Here is a 26,121-nt window from a genome sequence, read left to right as displayed (position 1 = left end):
GTCACACTGTCATCGTGTACTTTTAGTACCTCTTTTCAGTTTTTGGCTTGACTGTAAGCATGAAAAGTTATCCTTGACATTGGAAATTGTAGTTTGACAAAACAACACTGACTGACAGGCCACTTACTAGCGCTTTATCTGGACATAGAAGTGTGAACTGAATCATAAGAACTGCTGAGCTTGCATGTCACCAGATTTGTCTCCATGACAAGTGAGCAAACCCTAATTGACTGATGAAGACCCTGTGATATAGTTCAAAGCTATGGAAAAAAGCTAGTAAGTCGACCTTGAGTAGGGAGTGCTTTGTCAACTATTATTTCTTATTATTAAGATAAGCACAGAAAACAGCAGCGCACACTGCTTTAAGGTATTTCAAGTAAAATGTCTCAAAGTACAAGTATCTCAAACTGCACAGTTCAGTACTAGTATATCTGACTGATCCTGCTGCAGTCCTGGGCCTGGCGCGCATTTGGACTACAAACTCCCTCAGTGTTATGTGTAGTCGAACACTATTGGTGTATGGAGTGACTGATACAGCCAATCAGATCGAGCCTTCTAACATACAGAAAAAACTGAAGTTGTCCCATTTCCTCCACCGGTAATGTCTGAGGAAGGTGAGTTATGTTGAATTAATTTAACTTATTTCATATGACTGCTACTTTTTCGGCGACATATTGCACACTGATATTTATGTATGGAGGATTTCGACGGGGGGAGACAGCTAATGTTAACTTTTAGTCTGTCGCCGCCATTATACCACCGAAGAAGCGTATCCCGCCCTCCTTCTTCGGTCTTTTCTTCTTCTTCTTCTTCTCCTTGGTACCTCAAAGTAAAAGCACCACTGGTCCAAGCGGTAAAGGGGTTTTAGTCGCTAGCTGATTTGTCTTCGACGCCCGCTATCAAGGAATAATAAGACGGTTGTTTAAATTAGCTTCCAAGCTAACAAAAATAGCTAGCTACCACGCCAGGGACACGTTAGCCATGTTGCTAGAAAGATGGCCATCGTTGCATTTTAGCAGCCCAGCACTGATCAGAGATAAGACGGCTTACTAGCCAACTGCTAACCGTTAGCTGTGGATCTGTCGTTCGTGCTAGCTCGGGACAGACACCCCCCCCCCTCCAAAAGAAAAAAACAAACTGTCAAAGGAGATAACACGAGTCTTGGTATTAGCCGGCCTTTGCATGAAATACGTTTTATTGGTAGTTGTGTCCTCCTGTGTCTCTTTGTGAATCAACTTTGGAATGACATTGTCCCCGCAGTAACGTTAAACATTCATACGTGTTGGCTAGTCATCCACCACATGGCTTACTAATAAAGGCAAATTATAATGAGGAAATTACTACCAGTGATGGGAGGTACATGTGTAAAAGCAGATGAACACCACCTAGCATCTGATTGTTTAACGTTACTGCCAGGCTGAGATGGACAGTGTTGCAGAAACCCAGTGGTTTGTATCTTACCATCCGTGCCAGGACAGTGTAGTTTCTGCTGAAAGGAATGATGCAAGCAGACTAGACATCCCAACAGGCGGCAGTGGGACATTATTATTAATAATAATTGGCTGTTTAAATGATAACTCTGGTTATATCTATTTTTCTCTTACTATAAACAGGTCCACCTGACCAAAACCAACTGTAAATATCTCCCACTAACACATATTGTCTGTGTAGCAAATGCCTGACAAAGTCTATTACGCTGTGTCATTAAACACGTCAATAAGCAACGCTATTGTGACATTAGTGTTGTAGTCAAGACAAGACCAAGACTTTTAGGGGGTGAGACCAAGTCGAGACCAAGACCGAGGGAGTGTGAGACCCAGTCAAGATTAAGACCAGTTCCCCGCATTACATGACACACAATAAAATGTGGAACAAGATCATAGGTACTTTTGATCTCAAAGATCCACATTCCCATTAAAACACCCACATACATATCACCATTAAAAAAATTCATATAATTTGGTATAAGTTATTAACACAATAAATGTAATATCATTATTCTTTAAAAAATAAAGGCAGTTGTTAATTGTGAAACACTTGATGCCAATCAGTGGATCACTTTACAAATCTTAGGTAGAATATTTAAACTATTATTATAAAATCTTTGTTCAACAAAAATGCATGAGTTAAATTTAAGAAAAATCTTTTTTCAGTCGCTTTTCCTCAACAAAATATCTTAATAAAAAAAGTGCTGATTCATTTGTTATTCAAATTAATTAAACATTTATTTAACATTTTTTATATTGTTAGAGTAAGATTATATCACTATAATTATCATTATTGATTGATTATACAATACAGTTTTTTGTGAAAGCATGAGGCTTTCTGGGTGACTCTTGTAACTTTATTCTATATTTGATCATTCGTTTTTGATCTGCAGCTGTGTATTCAAACTCAAAATTAGCTCTCTTAAGTGATTAAAGTGCCAAGTGCTTATGGCCATACAGAGCAACCTATTTAATATGTACATATATCATAGAAGTGTTGGCGCGTTACTCTGTCTTCACTCTCTGCTGTCACATCTCTTGGCTAGCTCTCTTACCCATATGAGGGACCGTTATAACGGAGCGTAGCTTTAATGTTGGGCGCTGTATGCAGCTGTCAAGTAGCTAACGATGATGTAACTTAACTAACACATTAGCTACATAGCTTTAATGTGGCATGTCTCAACATTGTTTATCACAAGCAAAAATGATTTTAGGAACAAGTTTTCCCCACATGCTCTGTCCTCAGTCTCTAACAAACTAACTACATAAGCTACTTCCCCCAATATGTTAACTAAATTAGTCAGTTGCACAGTAGAATTTACAGATTGCAGTGTGTTTTTTTTTTTTTCAGGTTGCTGTGTGACAGATTAACTCTTTGTAGCTTAGGTAGCTAAATGTTATTAAGAAGATTTTGCTGACATATCCTCTTGCTCTCAGACAGCCACAGCTTCTGCTGTCTCCCTCATTCACTTTCTTGGAGTGTGTGTGTGAAGGGGGGGCCGTAATACTGTAATATTAATTAGGGATTTTCAATTAGGGTTATTGGCATTTGAAGCAATAAGTTTAACATCCAATCAAAGTTAGGATGTTAACAAATTAATAAGATAAGAAAACCTTTAATCAGGCAATGCAAAAGCAATTTAATGATATTCCCAAAGTTATGGTCTTGACTGGTCTATGTTCGACACCGAGACTAGACCGAGTACAAATGTGGTCGAGCTCCGAGACCGGTCTCGATGCCAAGACCGGTCTTGAGTACTACAACACTATCTGTGACATTACGAAGAATTTTTGACCCATTTTCAAAGATTTACATCTTCTGTAGGCAATATGAAAATAAAAAAGCAGCGTATCCCTTAAGTAATGGACTTACCTGCTAATTAAAATGATCAACTAGAGGCTGTGTCACATTGGTATCTTTCAAAGGTAAGATGTGTGTCTTTCAGTGGGTTTCTTTTGATTTGTAAGGTAAGATCTCTGCTGCTGCAGTATGAGGTCTGATTTGTATCCAGCGAGTTGGAAGGATTGTGTTTTGATTATAGTTAAATTCAGAAGCAGCATGAGCTAGACTGCACTGGGTCCAATTACAGCAAATATCTAATTGATGTTGGAGCTAAGCTTGGCCCATGAGATGGCAGAGAGAAAGACTTGGCAGGGTCACTACCTGAGCAGCAACCTGCATGGTCAAAATAACAATTAGCCTTGGCTCAGCGCATGGTGAGTCATCTTGGCAACCCCAGAGTTAGCCTTCTGGCACATGAGTTCAAGCTGTTGTCTTGATAATATATGCAGGGATGTCTTTTCATCAGGAGAGGGCAATGTTCACAACCCAACTTCAGATGTAATGTACTGGTGGGTAGGCATCTGTATAAGGCTCACATTGTGATATTACTTTCATATTTTAAGTGCTGAGTTTTGTGAACCGTTTCATCTTTTATCCAAATCAGTTTTGCATTGCTACGTTTCTTATGAAATGATTTTGATTTCTAATCCCCTGGCAGCCATGGAGAGTTCGTCTGTGTACATGTGCTTCCCCTGCTACCAGGAGTTTAACACCCTGGAAGAGGTACTTGAGCACCAGTTGACGTGCACTGCTGAGGATGAACAGCCCGACACATCTGGAACCATCCCTGTCAATGTTCCATTGCTACAGACTCGGGTAAATAATGGCACAGTCAACCATTTCCCCTTTTTATCATATGATTGTGCTTCGGGTGTTTTTGAGTGGAATAGAATAGAACTGATAATAGAGATAGGAATAGAACTGAATATTGTGATGGTGTGGCCTGACATGACCAGCAGTGTGATCACATAAAAGCTTCTGAAATAGCTCTGGAGAATGACATTGAAGAGTAACTTTAGTCATAAATTGACAGTGCTATGCTACCCATCATAGTAATAGTAACCCTGATCAGAGCACTTAACATTGAGTTGTTTGTAATAATTTACTCTGACACTGATGTCATATTTTTATTTAGGCTACCTTCATTGATTTTAATGGTGTAGACAAAATAACAGAAACAACTGCCAGTTTAAAGCAATACAGTTCAAAAGAACCCCAAACTTCAGCTGTTTCAACAAAACTGAACATTTTAGGGCTGCACGATATTGGGAATAAATGATATTGCAATATCTCTTTTTTTTTTTTTTTTTTTTTTGCCATATATATATATATAGCAGTATGAAAAAAATACCATTTCACCAGATACATTTGGGTCCTTAAAAAGTTTATCTTCTTCTACTTTCTACCACACTTGGTTCAGCCCTGTGCCAACCCTCCAGAAATCAGCTGGTATTCGAATCTGACACCAGCATGGACAAGTGGAGAGGTATTTGGGAAAAACAACATGCTTCTTAATAAACAAATGGCCATGTGTGTCGTAGTTGTGTTATTTACATGTAATCTACCATTTCTAACAATGTTCAAATGTATGCTTAATCTGCGTGGTGGAAGATAAACAGGCCTGGTATACAGATGGAGATCATTTTTGTGTGTGCGTGTACATTAGCGTATGGAACAGCCCAGTGATAGTAACTTTTAACCAGCACTGGGACAAGGTGCTGCTGATAACGGGAATACACGCACTCAGAAGCCGCCTCATGTAACTGAACGTCAGTAGCTGCATTGTATGCATGACATGTTTACAGGCAGGTCTGGAAAGGGGTGCATTTGATTAGTTTATCAAGCAACCAAAATAGGCAGCACTCATTTTCAGGTTGTGGTAGGCGAGTAGTGGGGCCTGCTTTGGTTGTATGATAAATGGATGAAGTACATCCCTTCACACTTTGGGAACTGATGAAACTCCATGTATCCAACAACCCTTAAATCGTACTAAATAATAATAAAAAATAAATAAATAATAATATCAATTTGGGCTATTCTTGTTGATTACCCATGGATAGTTGTAGCACGACATGTTTGACTTAATTTGCCTTAATCGTGCAGCCCTAATTTTAACCTTCATGAAGGTAGGTATGCCCACTCTTCTTTAAAAGAAATCTGGCCAAAAGGGCAGCATTAAAGGGTCAGTATGTAGTTTTAGGAGGATCTATTAACAGAAATGCAATTAATATACACTGAACAAAATTATAAACTAGAGGTGTTCCGATCAGGATTTTTTGGGCCGATTGTTGAAAGCATTATCGGCCGATACCGATCACTGGGTCTATTTGGAGCCTTTTATTTATCATGTAGCATTATACAGTATATTTATTTAATTGGTCCTAAAAAGTATTAAGTGTTAAAGTTAACAGATGATAAAGTATCATGAAATGACAACTGTTTATTTTATTGCCAGGAAACATGGGCAACAAATTCCACTCAATCTGTGTTAGAGACTTAAACCATAGCAGCCTTTGCCTGGTTACTGTGAACATCTTATAGCTTAACAAATATAGCTTTACTGTGGAATAAACTACGAAAACTGAACGAACAGCATCTTTATAAATTTACTACAACCATAAAAACTGCAACAAAAAAGGCTGTAGCCAAAATATTTAGGAGATAAAGGAGCACAGGCATCATGAGTCGATGATAAACTCTGAAGTAGCTGCTTTTTGTTCTGGAAAGCTCAGGCAGGTTCTGTGGGCTTTAGTGGGGAGAGAGAGGAGCAGAGAGAGGGAGAAGGGCTACAGAGAATAAGGAAGATTTAAATAAATAGGCTACAATGTAAATTCCATATTATACAGTCAATTGTTAATATTACATAGGCTACTACATTCATTATAATTTCATATGGTTTGCCATTAGTAGGCTATAGGCCTTATATCATTTCAGTGGATTGTTTTCATTTTTTATTGTGCAAAAAGCACAGTCTACATATTTCACATGCTGCCACCGACTTTACCAGAGGGAGAGTAGCAAACACTTTAAATATGACCAGAAGGTTTTTGTTTGATTTCATAAAGGTTATAAATACGGGAGATTTACGTGGAAACATTTAATGGGTGGATACCGGGTGAGAACGAAAAAATACGGGAGAATCTTGGGGAAAACGGGAGGGTTGACATGAGAGGATTAGAGAGAGGAGTGGGGTAATGTGAGGCTACATCCACACTGCTACGTTTTTAAAACAGTTTTATAACGAAAACGATCTTCTCCGTCCACAACAGCGTTTCAGCTGCGTATCAGAGTTGATCTCTGTCGGCCGTTCAGGTAGCTACACTGGGCATGCGCGTGCCAGTGTAAGCATGAATTGAACTGTTACTGAAAGTAACACGGGAGTACGAGAGACGGCGGTGGAAAACAGACTGGGAGTTGTCGCAAAGTAAATACAGCGACATGCACAGTAGGCTAGGCTAACTGTTAAGTGTTATTTACACAGTACTTATATTTTAATAAAAATACTAAAACTCTGTAAAGCATCATATTTTTTCTTTGCATGACTGATAAGACCGACTCACAAAGCCAAATGTGAGTGTCTGAAAACGGAGATAGAGGACTTTATAAAACGATGACACACAAACATCTTCTGATTCACCGTTTTAATCTGGACGGGAGGCGGAATCGTAGCAAAAGGTCACCGTTTTTGTAATGAAAACAGAGAGAGAGAGGCAGTCAGCTGATTGAGTGGCACCACTCTTTGCATCAGGAAACTCACACTGAAGGATCAGTCTCGCTCTGCCTGATGTGTCTGTTAAACTCCAGTTGCGGGTGGCGTGAGTGAGATGAGCATAGCTGCGACAGTTTCACATGATCGCTCCTGCGTGTTGCTCCAATTGTCTGATTGCTGCTCAACTCTAATTGTAAATGATTATGTGGGCACGTTAATCCCTTATTGTCTGAGAAGGACTTTGGTGCTAGCTAGCTTTGAAAACCGCTCAAACAGCGTAGCGAAAATTTGTCTGGCGAGTATTGCATAATCTGATCGGCTTTTCTTATCGGCATTTTTAGCGGCCACCGATCAAACTAGTAAAAGCCATTATCTGCTGATTATGATCGGAGACCAATCGATCGGAGCACCCTTATTATAAACGCTTATAAACACTGAGCTGAACTCAAAGATCTAAGACTTTCTCTATGTACACAAAAGGCCTATTTTTCTCAAATATTGTTCACAAATCTGTCAAAGCCTGTGTTAGTGAGTACTTCTCCTTTGCCGAGATAATCCATCCACCTCACAGATGTGGCATATCAAAGTGTTGCGTTTATAATTTTGTTCAGTGTAAATAACTGTTTTCAGTGGTGTATTAAGACCTTACATAATGAGCCGCAGGGGTAGTCTATATTTTATAAAGATTTTAAAATAAGACAGTAAGTTGACAGTTTTCAAAGCCTTTTTGTTGTTGGATTTAGAAATTAAACTGATGTACAACCTTAGTTTGAAGTACTGCTGAATTTACAATTGCCGTTAGAATTAATACATTTATTATAAAGTACTTATTCCGTCCGAGGAGCAAGTGAATGCACAGTGAGCAATTGGTTGCAATTCGCATCGTTTACAACTAGATGCCACTAAAACTTACACACTGAACCTTGAAACATTGTTACAACCATAAATACAATCAACAGGCAAAGACTACTATAGCGTGCTACAAAAGAGTATAGACAATATTCAGTTGAGATGCATAAACACGTGAGTTTCCAAAATGATCTAAAATAACATTAAAAACAAAAAGAATCATAAGCATTCACATGATTATATGTTTTAGGAGTTATAAACCATACATTTTTAAAAGGCAATTTTTTTGTGTGTGTTCATTAGATTTCGACATTACATATAATGTGTTGGGCTTGCATCCTTTTTTTATTGTTACTGGAACATGTGCAATTGTGCATACATTATACCGGTAGTCTTATTTAAGACAAATATCAGTCACTCAGTCAGTACACCAGTCCATCTGTTAGACCTCTAGCTTTCATCCTGATAAATTGGCAATGGTGTAGTAATGCCTGCAGATTATTCACCAGTTTTTGTAAGTACTCAAGCGCTACCTGGAACTGCTTACTGTCTAGAGTAATGGCGAAATAACACATTAGTTGTTTATCAGAGTAATGAGTCACTAGTGAGGCGAACAGGTGTAACAGGCAAAAATGTTGCAGTGTTAAAAGTGGATTGATTATCGATTTATGGAAATTTTAGAATATGTGACAGTGCATCTTTTGTATTTTGAATAAGCTCTCCTCTGGCATATATCAGCCATTTCAGAGTTGTTGGTTGAGCTTTGTTCTGAAAGTGTGTGTGTGTGTGTGTGTGTGTGTGTGTGTGTGTTTTAAGTCCGGACAGACAGTATAGGCTCGCTTAATGGAGATGTTGTTTTTGGTAACATGTTTCAGTACAATAGCAACATAGTTGAAATATAAGCCACCACTGCATTGTTTTGGGGCGTTCATTTGATAAAACACTGTCTGATTGAGTGCAGGAGGGAAAGGCATGATAAAGGTCGCAAGTCAGATTGATGCCAGGATGCCGTATTTACATGGTATCCGGCATGGCCTGCTGAATCACCAGAATGTTCCTCATGCTCCAATAATAATGAACAATTTGTTTTCAAGAGAATGAGGGGGAAAATTAATTTTCTTCATCTTTTCATTTTGTGTTTTCCCTCTGTGTACTAAATGTATGCTTCTCTATGTAAATTCAGTTGTGTTTCTATTGTTTTGGCTCAGTGAAATTGAGAGGCCTGTGGATTTTTGCATTTTATTCAGTATTTTTTTAAATTGTGTCCTGTTTAGAATATATTCTTTGGGATGTATTTCATCAAAATGCTGAGCTCTATTAATTCTGAGTTCTACGAAGGCGCTATTTGAATTGCAAAGTTTGAAAGTTGTATAATGCAGCGAGTTATTCTGTTTAACTTTGACATATTGAGCTGAGTCTTGGTGCAACTGGCACTTTTATCTTTTGGCATTCCCATGACAGTGTCAGAAAGCCCTTGGGGTTAAAAGCAAGTCATTGGCCCTCGTTTAGCAGTAGGGCATGGCTGTCTGAGCTTGTGCCCAGACTTCCATCCTTACAGTCTTCAACACACATCCATAAAGCAGTGACACTCATGACAGACAAATTGCATCCTGAGTCGCCAGCAGGGAGAAGAGCATGAGGAATGCATCAGTCAGTGCCATACTTTCTCCTGATGAATCTCTCATTGGCCTTCTCATACATGAAACAGCTGGAGAAACACTATAAAACCTGGGTACCTTATGGCTTCCTGGCCTCCACTTTTCCATAATCCGGTTTATTGGAAGCAGCCCCACTTCATTAGTTAAATTATCATCATTTCTGTGTATATTGTATGACATTGCTATAAACCAAAGGCTTTTTATGTCTCAAATGGACACAAGGAGCTCTTTTAACAAATGTTTTCAACATTTCTCAGATGAGTGGGGGAATTCAGGGAACTATAATGATAAGAAATGGGGTTGCTTGGTAAATTTGAGACTGTGTAACTTAAGATATGTCCCCTGTGTCTGGAAGTGAGAGGCTCAAGCTTTAAAGGAGAACAAAAATGTCTCCTCAAAACTGTCCACCGAACAAGTCAAAGTTTGCCATTTCAGTGATTTGGTTCATCAGAAGCTCACCCTGCTTTCACTAAACAAATTTACCCCTTCGTCGGATTTCCTTTTAGATAGTGTGACTCCTGCCGCATCTGCCAACTTCCTTATCAATATACATGAAAATGTGCGCTTCACATATGGCACCATTAGAGGCTTTAGAGGAAATTGACTAGGGTTGCTCCCTGAAAGCCTAAATCCTTCAATTTCTTGTAGTTTTAAAAATTGTAATGCATCAGCTGCATGGTCAAGTGTTATATCTTGAAGACTGGCACCTTATGCATAGTTTACTTGAAGTGTATGTTCTGCTATTCACTCTCAGTGCTCTGACCTTTCTGACTGATAATGCTCATTAAGTCAAACAATAGCCATTGCATAGTAGGTGATGCCATTTTTGTCATTTCAGTAATTGTAATCAACAGCAAAACGTAAGGAAGGGATGAACGCTACAACTTGTACAATAGATAAATCAAATAAAGAGACAACTTTGAGGTAGTGCCTGTACCATGGCATGTTTATTCAGCTTTAAATTAACATGTCCAAATATTTAGTGAGGTCAGTTGGTAAATGGGCAGTGCAGGCAAAGCTTGTAGGATAAAGTTGGGGTGTCTACTATGTGAATGTGTTTGTTTTTTTTGTTTCATCTTCTACTGAAGCTTCAACACCAATTAACAATACACAGTCATGCTATAATAATTTTGGGTAGTCATCTAGATACATATTGTCACAAAAGCTGTTATGTAATTCAGTATCAATTGCAAATCTAAACAAAATGCATAAATCACCTTATCACACGCGTAAAGACTTGAGTCATTGTTTGCCTTTTGTAAAAAGTATAATGTCACTCTTGTGACTTGCAACTTGTATCTTTTGTGTATATATATGCCTAGTATGTCATGACATACAAAGCATTTTCAAAAATTCCAAATAAAAGCCTCACTCATAATAAAAATGAAGGGACTATGAAATAAACATGGAAAACACTATATACTAAAAATACACACCACTGATATGAAACATTTCTAACATTTAGAGGTTTAAGAGGATGCGAGCCATATTGAGGTAAAGGCCTTCTTACTTGTCAGAAGAATCACAAAAGAAGACTAGTGATGTTTGATATAGATATGTAAGTCTTTATAACAGCCCTTTTCACATATGAAACCTCCAGCATTGCTTGGTACAGTCATTCGAGTGAGTCATTTTTGGTGAGCCATTGTTCACATATTACATTACTGCTATGACCACAGGATATACAAGCTTTTTTTTTCTTCAAATATGTTCCTGCTGATATTACTTTCTCATGATTTTTAATAATGTGGAACCCTATCTCCAGTTTAGTGGCAGAGATGGGCTGATTGACCACTATTGCTTGCGGCTGTTCTTTTGTACTGTATTTGGGAATGTTGCTGGTTTTGTGCATGCTTGAGCTGTGGAGGAAGATTAATTTACTGTACATGTGCAGGAATAATGTTTTTTGTTTTTTTTTTGGAGCCTCCAGACTGAGATTATGTCCTGTTTAGATTGTACAAAGAACTCATTCTATCTGAGATAACACTAGTACTCTATTGTGTAGAGCTGTACTACTAAGAAGAACTACAGAGTTCAAAACATAAATCTTGATTTAGACTGATCCTGGCTTTCTGTTCCATTACAGGCTTGAGTAATGTAGACAAAATAGCTTTTTGTCAGAGCAGGCCTTAGAGCTAACAAAGTTAAATTCTGTACCACCTTAATGGAAAATGTGCCATTTCGGCAAGAAATTTAGGATTCTCACCACAGACAGTAACTGTAACTGAAAGTAACTTGTTCCTCACCTGTAACATAATGTTTTAGCATAATGTGTAACGTTTTATCTCATTATTGTTCACGATTGACTAGGGTTGGGCCGATAGACGATGCCATTGTCCATTGGCGATGGCTGACAGACATCATGACGTTGAGCCGGCATCGTGATTGTAAAACCCCCGCCCCCCCAGCAAAAAAAAAAAGTCTAATTTTCACATTATAACACCCTGTGAAAGCAGGTTTTAATGACCACAAACATTCTTATCATTGTTTTTAAGTAGCCTATGCTTTGCACCTGCCACGGAATTCTCTTCTCCCTACACTCTGACACACTCACACACACCTACATGTCAGGTAAACACCCCGGCTTGCCCCGCGTCTCTCTCGCCCCCCTCTGTTCCATTTTCTCCATCAGCAGTATGTTTTTATAAAGTCACCTAAAAGACTGACAAGTCGTCTTATTTCCGTATATTTCCTCCCGCGATCAGTTATCACGGCAGCAGGTGAGCTGCACGTCGGCTTATTAATGACGTAGCCTATCAAACAACTTAAACCAACATCTGCACCCTGTGTGTTCCCTACTGCTTTACCTGGTCGTGCGTAAAATATCCACCGTGACTTGTGACGTAAGTTAATAGTTCTTTTTTTTTTTTTTACCGAGTGAAGTCTGCGCGAGAACACATGAGACGACTGCTGCCCCCCAAGCGAGCCCGCGCACCTGATAACATTGTCCATCCTGATGTTTCATTGTAGACATCGTCCGATGGAAATTTTGATTCCTTTGATTGACGCATTTAATTATAATTAAAAAAACCCAAAACAATTTAAGACATCCACTTACGTTTTACTATGAATACCATGAATTGTGCCCATTTCAATTTCAGATACACTAGCATAGGGGTGCGTGATGGAACCTAAAACAATTTCACAATAATTTAGGGTATTTCTGCAATGACATTCTTGAATAATGAAAAATACATTTGGTTTAGAACTCACAATAGATGTTGAGCTCAGTGCATAAGAAAAATGTATGTTAATGCAATCGAAATGCTATTGAATCAACCAAACCACATGTGGGGGTGGTCTTCAGTATTCACATACTGAATGAATGCTGAAACAAAAGCCCATAGATCATTAAAGCATATGAGACATATTAACCTGTCATGATTGAGACAGTTTCAGACATCTTTTTCCTCGACCTCGATGTTCTGTTTTTATCATCTGGATAGATTGAGGGAGAAAATGTAAAACCCTGTGGAGTGACCTATTCAACCCTGATGGGCTTTTGATAGTTATCGGCCAGGCTGAGGCCTTATCTGGGCTGTCTGGAGCTCTCTGAGGAACTTTGGCCATAAACACATGCTGCTCTAATTGACCTTAGTACCCCAACACTGAATTCTCATCCGTCATGTGCCAGAAAGAATAAAATAAAAACACTGCTGGTTGAATTAGTAGTACAAGGAGGTTTTTCTGTTGTGTATATAAATACACAGTGAAGTGAAACATTGAGGATAATCTCTTATTTTTTATTTTTTCCCCCTCCCTTGTCTTTGCAGCAGCAGGTAATAAATATATCAAGGACAGTTGCACACCCAGAGATCCAAGCTCATGCAGAACACTCCTCTGAGCAACCTTTGAAGAGTGAACTCAAGCAGGCTACAGACCAGCCCAGAATCCTCTACCAGTGTGGGGATTGTGATGAACTTTTCAAGAGCCTGGACCTTTGGCAGCAACACCGTAAAGAAGAGACATGTCAGCAGTCTGCTTCCGGGACCAAGTCCAAACCTGATCCAGAACTTGAGCCAGAGACTGCTTCAACTCAGAGCTCCGATTCAACTGTAAATCCAGATAATTCTTCCCTGTCGCAGAGTGAAATTAGCAAAAAGCCAGAACCAGAGGAATTCGTAGCAGAGGAAGAGAGGCAGCAGGTCACAGATACATCTTCAGCTCAGAGTTCTGATCCTGCTGTTTCTGAGGTGGCCCCTTCAACCTCTAACCTAGAGGATTCATCTCCCAGGAAGAGAGGCGCAAACAAAAAGCCTAAGCCCGAACCAGTGCTATTGTGTGTGGATTGTGGCTCGTGCTTTGGCCTGGTGTCTGAACTCGTGGCACACCGCAAGACCCAACACGGCTTTGAGGAAGCTCTGCACCGCTGCGCTGTGTGTGGGGAGAGCTTTCTAAATACCACCCTATTTCTCTACCACCGCAAGCAGCACCGGCAGAAAGGCGAGGAAAAAATGCTAGTGGTTCCTGAAGAGACATCAGAGGAAGTTTTTACTCAGAGCAATGGGACTGGCGAGCAGGGACAGGATGCCACTCCCCCCACCACTAGTGCCAGCTACAGTTTCACACATCCAGAGTTGTTCATGTGCACCCAGTGTGGGCAGAGCTTCAGCGATGAGGAAGAGCTGGTCACCCATCGTAAGCAGAAGCATGACCTGAAAAAGCCACTACACAGTTGCCCCCATTGTGGGGAGGGCTTTATGAACACCACCCAGTACCTGTACCATCGCCGGCAGCACCGCTTATCATCAGGGACAGAGGTGGCAGATGCAGCTGAAACTGGTGATGAAACAGCCGTCACTAAACCTCAAGATACTCCACAGAGCTCGAAACGGCTGCTTTCCCCACCTGCCTCTGCTAGTGAATCAGGTTCACCCCTTTCTAAGAGAAGTAAGCCCTCTTTCAGGATCCTGAGCGGTGTCAGTGCGCTAAAAGGTAAATGAAAGTGTTAGTTTTGCCCATTTGAGGGGACAAAATAAGGCATTTGTTGCATGTAGATGGTTTAGTCCTCAATTAACTTTATTTTTTTATAAATCTTTCCAGGAAACAAGGGCTCAGGCACCAGAGAGGAATCAGAAGGCAGCAGCACTGCAGCAGACTCAGACAACACCAACCACCCTCCACCTGCCAAACTACTGCAGGACTGGGCCCGCACGCCACTACCCCATGTTTGCCCCTACTGTGGCAAAACCTTCACCCGACGCGTCTTCCTCCGCACCCATGTCTACAGCCACACCGGGGAAAAGCTCTTCACGTGCAAGGTGCCAATCACAGTTAAATTAAAATCTGCCTGAGGGATAGTTTTCTTTGATGTGAATGCCATTTATGTCATATGGCAGACATTGATGTGATGATGTAATGCTTTTGAAACGGGTTGGGTTTGAAGTAGACATAATTTGATCTTTCAACCTCATTATATTTGACACATTCTCCAGTGTCGCTGCACAAGGGAACTTGGTTTGAATAGTATAATATGAGCAAACAGCCATATGCAACTTTATTTATTCCCTTACAAGAGGTACTTAAAAATGTTGTAAATACAACTATGGCACTAATCCTGATTATTGTTGTTGTGAAGGTGTGCACAAAGTCCTTCACTAACTCCCAGAGCCTGCTGCGCCACAGCATGAGCCACACGGGCAACAAGCCCTTCAGCTGCGATGATTGTGGCAAAAACTTCTCCCAGGCAGCCACCCTGAAAAGACACCAACGCATTCACTCATCAGCCCTGCCTCGGCGCAAGCGTGGACGCAAACCGGTACCGCTCTCCTTATTAAATTAGCTCTCAAATCAAGTCCAAAAGCTCACATATAAAATATAAAATAAATAAATAAGCTGCATTCAATTTAGAATATTAACTAAACTTTATGTGCAATGTGAAATTAACTTGGAGGTCAGCAGTCATTTTGTTTGTAGGTGTCACTTTTGAAGTGATGGGTTTTTATTTTAACATGTTATCTTTCATAATTTAAGACATTATTGGTAGATGACTTGCTGTGAAATTGTTTTTTATTGACTTTGACTGTTGTGTCCCTCAATACAGGTTTGTACTTTGGACAGTGAGGGAGCTGCTCATCTCTTCCCTTGTCCTCACTGCCCTTCGCGCTTCAACACGGAGGATCAGCTTAACCATCACAAGTAATAACACAATAACATTTCATTAGTTATTCAGCATTCTTTATTTGCGGGAGTGTTGGTGGAAATGCCTACAACCCATCTAACTACTTCCATTACACTATATTCAACACTCTAACTACCACTAACCTTCTGGATTTCCATAGAGATATTCAATCATTTCCAACCCTGTTTACTGTGTAAATGCAGTCGAATTACTGTTTCAAACAGAACCCCGGACAGGATTTAGATAAACCTCCTACCCCTCGCCAGGAGCTGTAGTAGCTGAGCCGTGTCCGACTACAGAGCAAGACCTTTAAGCTGTGTAGCAAACACGCTGACTGAGATGTGTGGGTGCCCTTGAGCCTCAGCCCCATATGATTGACAGACAGAGGCCCAGTAAATTAAGATGATAACGATAACAAGCCAGGACGGGGGAAGAGCCTGGTCCTGTCCTACCTGGTTGAGGAACAGGGAGAGGATATACTGTGTGTGTGTGTGTGTGTGTGTTGTATTGGCTTTTGCTATAGCACACTGAATGTCACATTGTGACATCACATTGAAGGTAACTTTGAGTTATGATTGTTTTGCTTATTTCCAAGGTCAAGAGTAGAACTTCAGCAAAACAAAGATATTCAGTTTCCTATCTTAGGGCCCGTGTCCACCAAAGCGTTTTTTTCTATTCATTCCAATGGGAGCGCTGCGTTTTTACAAGCTGGTAAAAACGCCAGCAGCATGACCGCTGAGCATCTTTTCCACGCTGGGCGCTGAGTTTTTTTTCCAGGTCGCCGAGAGTTGAACTTTGGGAAAAACGCTGCACAGTAGAGGAGGGGCGGGACAAATACCACAACATAGCAACGGTTACTATCCTGGAACCGGGCTTCTTCCAACCTCGGCTCTTGGACTAAACGGTACTCGCCAAGATGTTTCCTCGCCCACAAAATCTCATGAACCCACATACCGTCCTCTCTCTCTACCTGCTTCAGCCTTCACTTCATGCAGAGCAAGGACTCTACTCTGTGTTGACATTTTTACATCCAGTAAAGTTAGGTAGAACTACTTGCAACAAATGTATCATAGCAACCAAAGCAGTTGGAAAAAACGCTGCGCCTCAATAACGCCCGCTAGCGCTCCCTGCTGGGCGTTTTCAGAGCAGCAGATGCTGTTTTCAGCTGGCAAAAAAAAGCTTTGGTGGACATGGGGCCTTACGGTGCTTTCAGACCAAAAGCGAAGCGAGCGTTCGGGGCGGTGAGTTTACATACAAAGTCAATGCAAAGACGCGTAGAGATGCGATTTTCTGTTGGGCGGTGCGAAGGGGGCGGGGCCGGCGACATGAAGGCAACGCGAAGGAATTCAACTCAAGCGAAGAAGTCACATGATGCTGAGTCGCGATAGCCTCAGTGTTGAGAGTGTCCGTACGTCACCGAGGCTTCAGAGCGTTGTGTGGAGAGGACCGGGCAGAGCAGCGGATTGAAAATCTGGCCAGCTGAGAGCTGCTAAACATGGGGGAGAGGAGCAGGGAGCAACGTGAGGAGGTTGAACTACCTGATGATTTCAGAAAACGTGTCTGTAACTTTATTCCAGCTATCATTGTACTTTACTGTGACCAAGTTAGCATAGCCCTGATCGATCCAAATTCCATTCAGAAAACAAACATTTTAGAAGTTGTTGTCCTGCTGTCTTGCTGACAGACCTGACAAAGCATGAATTCGTATGTTTAACAAATCTGCATCATGTTGTAGTTATTTCGGCATCAGTTTAATCCGATTATTGCTATTTAATCACAGCAAAATGTTTACTTTGGGTTCATACAGTTGTAGTAAAGGCGAGTTGTGTTTATTCACCTTAAAATCGGCTTCTCGTGTTGTGTGTGAACACTTGCAGCGAATGTGCAAGGAAAGCGTCGCGAGGCGAAAATTTGCAGTTGGTCTGAATGCGGCATTAGAAGATGAGGAAAAGGAGCATCTTAATATTTGAGAGGATGGAACCGGCAAATGTTTGGCATTTTTGCTCATAAAATGGCGTAAACAGTTCAGTGATTATCAAAACTGTTGCTCATTCATTTTAGGTCCATCAACAAATTGATTAATCATCGTACTATTTTAGCCTCTAGTCAGCGTATTACCTACTTGTTGTACTAATATTGTACGTATGTCACCTATACTCATTAAAGAACATCTGCCTAGAAGAAGAGGCGACCCTGACTGAAATTTTAATGGTCCAAGCTGCCTCAGGGTCAGCTGTCCCTGAAATATTGATTACTATTTTCTATGTAACTGGGAACAGAAATGACCTTGCACATCACCTCTAGCATCCTGCTTTACTTTAAGTGACTTGTGTAGTTAAGTACATTTGTTGTAACACTACCTGTGGCATTATGATATACATAATGTATACAGTATACTTGTATGTATGCAATATTTAGTGGATCATTGTGTTTCCTGAACTTCAACAGCATCTGTGTTTGTTCTGATTATGAGAAGCTGCCCAAAGAACCAGCATTTTATTTTTGTTCCATGTTGTGAAATCGGGCCTGATGCAGCATTAGGTGAATACATCCTAACACTTCTCTCCTCCCCTAAGGCTATATCCAGCGTAACGTTATGCAATGGATAAATATAGTCTTTCATGTCCTAACTCTGACTCCTCCCAATTTGCTGCTGTTCTTTTATCTCTAGCCTTTATATGCTCAGCTAATACCCCTTATTTAACCTGAAGCACAGCTAAGCACATACTTGCTGGTAATCCTCCTACGAGTCACATATAGAGTGGCAGATTAAAACCAAAGTATGACTCCCCATCCCCTCTTTATTACAATTTTTATGAGTCTTTATACTTGCATCTTATACATAATTATTTCATGTAATTGTCTATTGCTTGTTCCTATGAGTTGTTTTTCATGTTAAACTCTCTGTAGGTTAACTTATAATTGTCAATATTATGCAAAATAGTTATAAACAAAATGTGTTCTTGTGTTTGTAACAGACTGCTCCACACCAGCCATCCATTCCCTTGCCCCGAATGTGGAGAGGCCTTCAAACGCAGGAAAGACCTGGACCTGCACTCGCTCACTCACCAAGGTGAGAGTTCAGGGCTCAGTCCCGCGTATATTGTTCACCCACATGTTTTTATGGTTAGCAGGAGCAACCTGGAATAACAAAAACATAAAATATATTTTACACATGTCAAATCCTTTCACTGTGCGACCATTTCCTCTCTTATATCTCTAATCAACTTTTCCGTCTATTTATCTGTGTGATAACATTCAAGATTGAGGGTGAGACCAAGTGCGGTTGTGGAATATAGGAAATCAGTTGCAAGGATCTGTGTCAGCTTTTAATGAAAACCAATTAGATATGATTTTCTTAACAGTACAGCATGCAATTTGATTAATGTAAAGTTATAATAAATGCCTCCATCATCCCGCTTGGGTGGCCTATCTTGTTTATTTACAAACATACAGTACATCCATGTTATATGTGCATTGTTCCTCCGACGCATTAGGTCAATGACTTTCCATTGATCTGTGTCCCATGTGCAAGAGGAGGAGGAAGGTGGAGTTAAATGTATTGGGGGGGTGTTGGAAAGTCATCCTCATTAGTAGCGGTTGGAAGTATGTGACTCCTGAGAGAGATTATTGGAGAGATTGATCCATTGATCAGTCCAGGGCCATAGGCTGTGAATATACTTATTAAAGGTTTAATTAAAGGGTCCCAGTGGGGAGCAGAGTGGATCGCCCCCACTGGGATAGACAGTACAGATGCTTAGCAGATTGCAAGATGTTGGCATGGCAACCTATGGACAAGTTGATGAACCGAATGAATCAGTGGCCATGATTTCACTTCTGGGTTTTAAAGAGCAACCCAGTGAGAGTGCGGTTTGCTTTGCCAAAATAAAACTCGGGCACTAGATGATTAGAGCTGAGATTATCATGAGTTGATCAGTTGATTAACTGACTGATGGAATATTAATCCGCAGCAATTTTGACCATTGATTAGTAATTTCCTGGATCTGGATTCTCTGTTGTGAGGATTTGCTTCAAATCTATGTTTTGTATCACTGTAAAATTAATATTTTTAGGTTTTGGTCACGTTGGACTCCGGGAATTTACGATCGGTACTTATTTGCTAGACCTTTCACAGACCTAACCACCAATCAGTTAATCGAGAGACTAACCGGTTAGATCAATTGATAATGAATATAATTGTTTATTGGAGTGCTACGAATAATGATTAATTAATCTGTCAGTGATTGACAGTGTATTGATAAATTGATTTGTCTCCAAAATGTGAAAAAATACCAATTACAGTTTCCTAGAGCCTGAGGTGACATCTTAACAATTGTTGTTGTGTCTGACCAACAGTCTAAAATATGTTTTTTTATTATTATTATTACATAAAACAGAAAAAAGCAGCAAATCATTACATTTGAAAAGGTAGAACCAGCAAACGTCTTCAGATAAATTTTTGACTCACTTGACTAAAACATTAACTGACCAGTAGGCCTTTTTTCACAGCAGACATTTTGATTATTGCAGAAAAAAGCACTCTATTAGTGTTACTAATAACATCAATGATGACTTTGTTCTATTCAAGTGTCCTAGTAAGCCGTGACAGGGAGTGTACACTACCAGGACCCGGAAACTGAAGCAGCTAAATAGCATTCAGCCATCATTCATTTAATTATTGACACCTGTTTTTCCGACTGTGACATGGAAAAGGCCTATAGGCCTATTGCTTTACCACAATCTACAACACAAGTAACATAAAAGTACATTCCTTAGATCTTGTAGCATACATCTGTTGGGTCCAACTCTCCTTGTGTTTTTACAGTAAAAGCAACCATTGACCACAGGCTCAGTCTTTTTTTGACACAGTCTTTGGGCACCATTGCCCATCACCAGCCATTATGCCACTTGTCAGTACATGGTTGTTGGCACGATGGCTCGCAATCAATATTAGCATGGCATGAGAGCTGCTTGTAGTAGGAAGACAGCGTATGACCACCTGTTTAAAACCTGACACTGTTCCATTGCAGACAAGCAGCCGGCGACGTGTCCTCACTGTTCATCCCAGTTTGTGAACCAATCAGTACTGGAAATCCACATGCAGCGTTGCCCTACAACAGAGGAGGAGAAGAATACTGGTCGTGGACGTGGTCAGGGCCGGGGACGATGCACTGGACAGGTTGGGAGTACTCAAAATCATAAATGAGTTTTCTATTTTTGGTTTTTGGCATTTTGCCTTTATTAGGTAGCTGACTTAAATGTGGGGTTAGTGAAGGGGGGTGACATCTAACAAAGGTCCCCAGTCATAATCAAACTGTGACGTGGTTACGTCTCAGTTAGACCACGAAGACACCGACCTTTTCTCTTTTCATTAATTGCCCTCCTCTGTCTGTTCTCCATCCCCTCGCTTTCCGGTTTGTCTCCCTCCCATCGTGTCCCTCCTCCTTTTCATTCCTCCCTCAGATTGAGTGTGACCTATGCGGTCACCGTTGCATGACCCAGGAGGGCCTCGACCTCCATCGATTATCCCACACGGGCCAGACACCTCTCAAATGCCCAGTGAGGCCATGCCGCCGCCGATTTACCTCCAACAGTGCCCTGGAGGAGCATGTGCTGGCCCATTTCCAAGGAACGCTCAGCAAGTCCAAAAACCGACCTCGCTTCCGCTGTCAGATTTGCCACAAGGAATTTTCCTACAATTCCACCTTCCAGGTCCACATGAGGACACATACTGATGAGCGGCCCTTTGAGGTAAGAAGGGTGTTGGTGTGTGTCTGTGTTTGCATAAAAAGGAAATTTCTCTCAACCTTCTGAATCATATTTTGTAGGGATGCACGATAATTATCGATCTGATATAATTAGGGCTGGGAACGTTAGTGCATTATTATCGCCTTAACGCATTAATTAATTAACACCAACGATTATTGTATCGCACATTAATTCAGTTAACACTGCCAGACACTGCAGCCTGGTAATAAACAGTTCATCCCTGGGCCCATTTAATACTAAATAACAGAAGTTTTTTTTTATTCATCACGTTACAAACAGGAGGAAGATAGTAGGACATTTTAAGCACTCCCAACATCTCTCTCATCTCTCCTCTAAAAGAATATATTTTACATGCTGAGGAGTTTGCTGGAACAGTGTGAACAGCTGACAATAGATATTAGCTCTACAGCCACAGCAGCAGACGTGATCTCCTCCATTAGCGCAAGTTTTTTTCAGTCTTGTTTGTTATGCTTTAAAGCGCATCCTAAGGACTGAGGCACCTACAGTGCTGTTTGTAGCTCAGAAAATATATTCAGCTTGGTTGTTACGGTTTTACATTAAAATGTGGCATGTAATCATCTCCCAAGTGAAATAATTGACTTAGTTTTCAGGGGTGAATTATAAAATGATACATTTTTGATAGAATCAAATGTTATTTGTCTTGTTTAATATATGTTTCTACAACAAATGAGAGTAATATAGGGTAAAAGTAGTACAGGAGAGACTTAAAATAGATAAAAATAAGATGTAAATATTGGTATCGGCATCGGCCAAAATTAGTTTTAACATATCTAATATCGGCCAAAATCCAATATCGTGCATCACCAATATTTTGTGCTTTTCATACAAGTCTTTCAAACCCTTAAACACCTGAATTTCAAATCCAGCACCGTCTCACACCCCATGGTCATCTCTCCGCTTCTGGACCACAGCCATTTGTGCAGTGTGTGTCCTGTGGGTGTTTCCTCCCTCCCTGTGTACCTGTGATTAATGGCAGGGTTGAGTTAGGACCTGTCAGCTCCCCTCTGTGCCTGTTACTATTCTGGGACTCTCTCTCTCCCTCTCTGCTGCTCTGGTGACAAGGCAGGACATCAACTATGGACCCACCCAAGCCCATCACAGCACGTTGGACTGTAGAAATTGATTTAATGTTTGTGGCTTTGCTTTGAGCCGTATCTATCAGGCACGCTAAGGACTGAGGTTCAAGGAGCATTGGTCCTCAAACACACAGGCAGTTATGGGGATGAATTTTAATTTAAATCAAATATACGGTGCGTTGCTGAAGGAATACCTATATACTCTGGCTATATAAAGAGCAAACTCAACAGGAAAGGTAATTTTATTAGAATGTATCTCACAAACATACTGAAACTGCAAAACTGACAACAGGGATTACAGTTTCAATCTGAGTGTCCCCAGTAGGAATCAAAACAAAGCACAAAGAAGTCATTCTTTTGTAGTGCTTCAGGTTTAATCAGGTATCTAGTTGTCGTTCATTGTCTGCACTCAGGTGGTAGCAAGCGGAGAGCGAATGTTAGGGTGTCAGCAAAGGTACAGCTGTGGAATTGTTGATGTGAAAACATTATTTAGATATTGTTTAGCTGTCAGCTCACTGGTTACATTTCTTTCTGGTGTCAGCTGTTCAGTTGATCGTACTACCCTACCCTACACACTCGTAGAGCTGGAACGATTAATCGATTAGTTGATCAGCAGAATTTTAATTACCAGATATTCTGATCAGTTGCGTAAATCATTTATTCAGGAAAAATGCAAAATATTCTTTGGTTCCAGCTTTTCAAATGTAAATATTTGCTGGTTTTCTACAAGAGCATACTTAATATCTTTGGGCTGTTGGTACATCAAAACAAGACTTTTGAAGACATCACTTTAAGGTTCAGGTTATTGTAATGTGGCTTTTTTAACAGTTTTCTGATATTTTATATATTAAACAAGTTAATCAGTTGTGTGATGTGTGAAAATAACCAGCAGATTAATTGATTGACTTTTTTTTAGTTGCAGTGTAACAAACTGTTTTTATTGCTTTGTATCTGTCTTCCTACATACCCTGTTCTCTCTGCGCTTCATCTACCCCAGCCAGAAGTGCTGCAGAGCAGACCTGCAGAACAATATAAAGAAAGGGCTCAGAAAAGTTTTGTCAAGTTTGTGCACTGGCACTGTTGTGAATGTAGCTGTATTGTCTTGCCACCCTCTTACCTTTTTTAAAAAATATTTATTTTGTCCACTCCCCCATTCTCCTCCATCCCTCCACCAGTGTACCACATGTGGCAAGCGCTTCCGCCAGCTGCCCCATCTGCAGGACCATGAGCGCATCCACAGCGGCCTGCGGCCTTTCTGCTGCTGGATTTGCGGCAAGAGTTTCAGTGTGGCCGCCCGACTCACTGAGCATGCCCGCACCCACAGTGGGGAGAAGCCCTACCCCTGTACCCACTGCCCCGCTGCCTTCCGCTCTCGCTCCAACCTGGATAAACACATCCGGCTACATGGAGACCTGCCTCTGGAGACCGCTGAGCAGGCAGCTGAGGCTGCCCATGTCGCCAAGGTGCTGGAGGGGGGCAAGGTGCTGTCTTCTTTGGCCACCACAGGGGAGGCTGATTCTGGCTCAGTGCAGACCATCTATGTGCTGCAGGGGGGCGAAGGAGGCACTGAAACGGTCATGATCCCGTCTGATCAGCTCAGCGGCATGGAAGGCACTTCACAGGTCGTCATCCTGCCCTCCTCTGTTCTGGGATCTCGGACCATTACTGTTCCCACGATCACCATGGATGGAAATGAAATTACCATGGTGGAGACAAGCCAGTCGCCACAGCATGCCATTGAGTTCATTGTGGAAGAAACTGTGTGAAGGCTGATTAAAAAACAATTGTGTGAAGGACAACAAAGTAGAGAAAGACTGAAAGATTAGTGGAGAATATGGACTGTTGATGGAGTTTGATAAATGCAGGATATACAGTTATTACCTTTATATGTATATAGTTTTAGTTTTAAGTCCGTTTCAACAAAATATCCCTCCTGTGTAGTAATATATATATTTTTTATTTAATAACATTGTTGAATCAGAGCAAAACTAATGGCTTAAAGGCTACTACACAGATAAAACTCGCAGGAAAACAGAATGTACCTTTAAATTAGTCTTTCAAACTGATTGAAAAACGGGTTACAAAATTGGCCCTTGATTGTATACAGACGTGGTGTATTTATAGCCCCTATTTATTAGGGGAAAGACCAGTAGTGGCCCATGAAATGTCTTCTGCTTTCTTTATAATAAAACTCTTCAGTTTTCATACTTGTCAGTGTCCATCATTTTATAAGGTGGATGACAGGAGGGCATTGCTCCCATCCCATCAGATGGGATTGACTTTATAGGTCCTGCTGTAAATTGCCACTTGTGTCTTTTGACAAACAAAATGAGGTTTTCTGCTATGAAATATACAGACCCACTCAGCACAAGTCAGTGTAAAGCTTTTCAAACCGCTCTGTTTCTCTCTGTCACATGTACACTAATGTTAGTGGAAGGCAGGACGGAGTAGATGTGTGTGTATAGATCAAACCCAATGTTCGAGCAATTTGTAAGACATTATGTTATTGATTGGTATTGTGCTGTAATTAAATACAATAATAACAGGGATACGGCAAGATCTATGATGATTTAGCTGAAGTACAGCATTATGCAGTGGCAAGTAGTGCAATGAAATTATCCAGCACTTGCTGTATAGTTATCAAAAATAATGATCCTATTTGTGTCTGAATGGGAAGAGGCATAATATGATATAAGTTTTGCCAGCGCTGCAGTAGCCTATTATAGGCTTCTAAAGCACAGTTTATGGCTGTCTCCCACCCAGTGATTGCTGACAGGGGGGTTTGAAACCACACACACATGCAGAGGCACTCAGTCTTAGTTTGTTTTCATGTCATGGAGGGAGAAATGCTGATGATTGTGCGGGGAACTGAAATGGGAAAATGGCAGAATTTCTGCAGAGTGAGAAGCATATCAGGAAATAGAGGACTCCTGAGGAGAAAAAAGAAGCCAGTGCCAAGAATTTAGCTGCTCTTCACTGCTTTTCTGAGAGAGTCAACAGGCAACCAGTCGATAAATACATGTTTCTTTTCTCTCCTTCCCAGCAAATCTTGTCAGCTGATATTCTGGTGGAGTGCCGTTTATCATACCTGCTGCCTAACATGGAAAACACACCACAAACACAGACGTGTAATGAAATTGTTCATGCTGGATTTGAAATCATGTAACTATTATGGTCTTGGGAAGCAGTCTGAGTGCAGTATAATGGTCTATTTGCTGTACAGAAAACGGGATATTGTCGGTGTTCGTTCCTTAGCTCAGGCTTATTTTTGTGTTGTTTTTTTTTTGTACAAAAACAGATGTTTCCCCACAGTGACGCATAGTCTTGAAATCCAGATTTAAATGCAATTTAAATTCTACAGAGTCTATAGTTTAAGTTATGGCTTTAAGTGTGATTTTTCATGATGCCAGGATGATAGCTGACAGATCCGATCTGGTCTTTTGTAACTGCAGACACCAAACTGTAAATATTGGGATAGAGAATGGCTATGGCCAAACAAACTGCAGCTGAATCCAGCAGGTGCTTGATGTGGAAAAATGAATTAAACTGAGAAAAGATGCAGAAAGATGTAACTGACTGGTCATTTTT

The 26,121-nt window shown here is 40.7% G+C and overlaps 1 protein-coding gene across 3 annotated transcripts; it reads left to right on the top strand.

Moving 5' to 3' along the window:
• Positions 1–484: 484 nt before the first annotated feature.
• On the top strand, positions 485–24,736 carry znf574 (zinc finger protein 574). 3 transcript variants are annotated; one of them, XM_046045695.1, is made up of 11 exons: positions 485–614; positions 3,989–4,146; positions 4,751–4,816; positions 13,320–14,481; positions 14,590–14,807; positions 15,125–15,304; positions 15,590–15,684; positions 18,646–18,740; positions 20,698–20,846; positions 21,131–21,418; positions 23,709–24,736. In XM_046045695.1, exons 1-11 carry the CDS (start codon positions 602–604, stop codon positions 24,297–24,299), a joined length of 3,015 nt encoding a protein of 1,004 aa, XP_045901651.1. In that variant the 5' UTR covers positions 485–601; the 3' UTR covers positions 24,300–24,736. The 3 variants fall into 3 exon arrangements, with proteins under 3 accessions (XP_045901651.1, XP_045901653.1, XP_045901652.1); XM_046045697.1 differs by lacking the exon at positions 4,751–4,816 and having other exon boundaries at positions 13,323–14,481; XM_046045696.1 differs by lacking the exon at positions 4,751–4,816.
• The last annotated feature ends 1,385 nt before the right edge of the window (positions 24,737–26,121 follow it).

Source organism: Micropterus dolomieu, linkage group LG03 (genome assembly GCF_021292245.1).
Source record: "Micropterus dolomieu isolate WLL.071019.BEF.003 ecotype Adirondacks linkage group LG03, ASM2129224v1, whole genome shotgun sequence".
Classification (NCBI taxonomy): domain Eukaryota; kingdom Metazoa; phylum Chordata; class Actinopteri; order Centrarchiformes; family Centrarchidae; genus Micropterus; species Micropterus dolomieu.
Note: the sequence above shows the minus strand (reverse complement) of the source record. Positions and strands in the feature narration are given on the sequence as shown.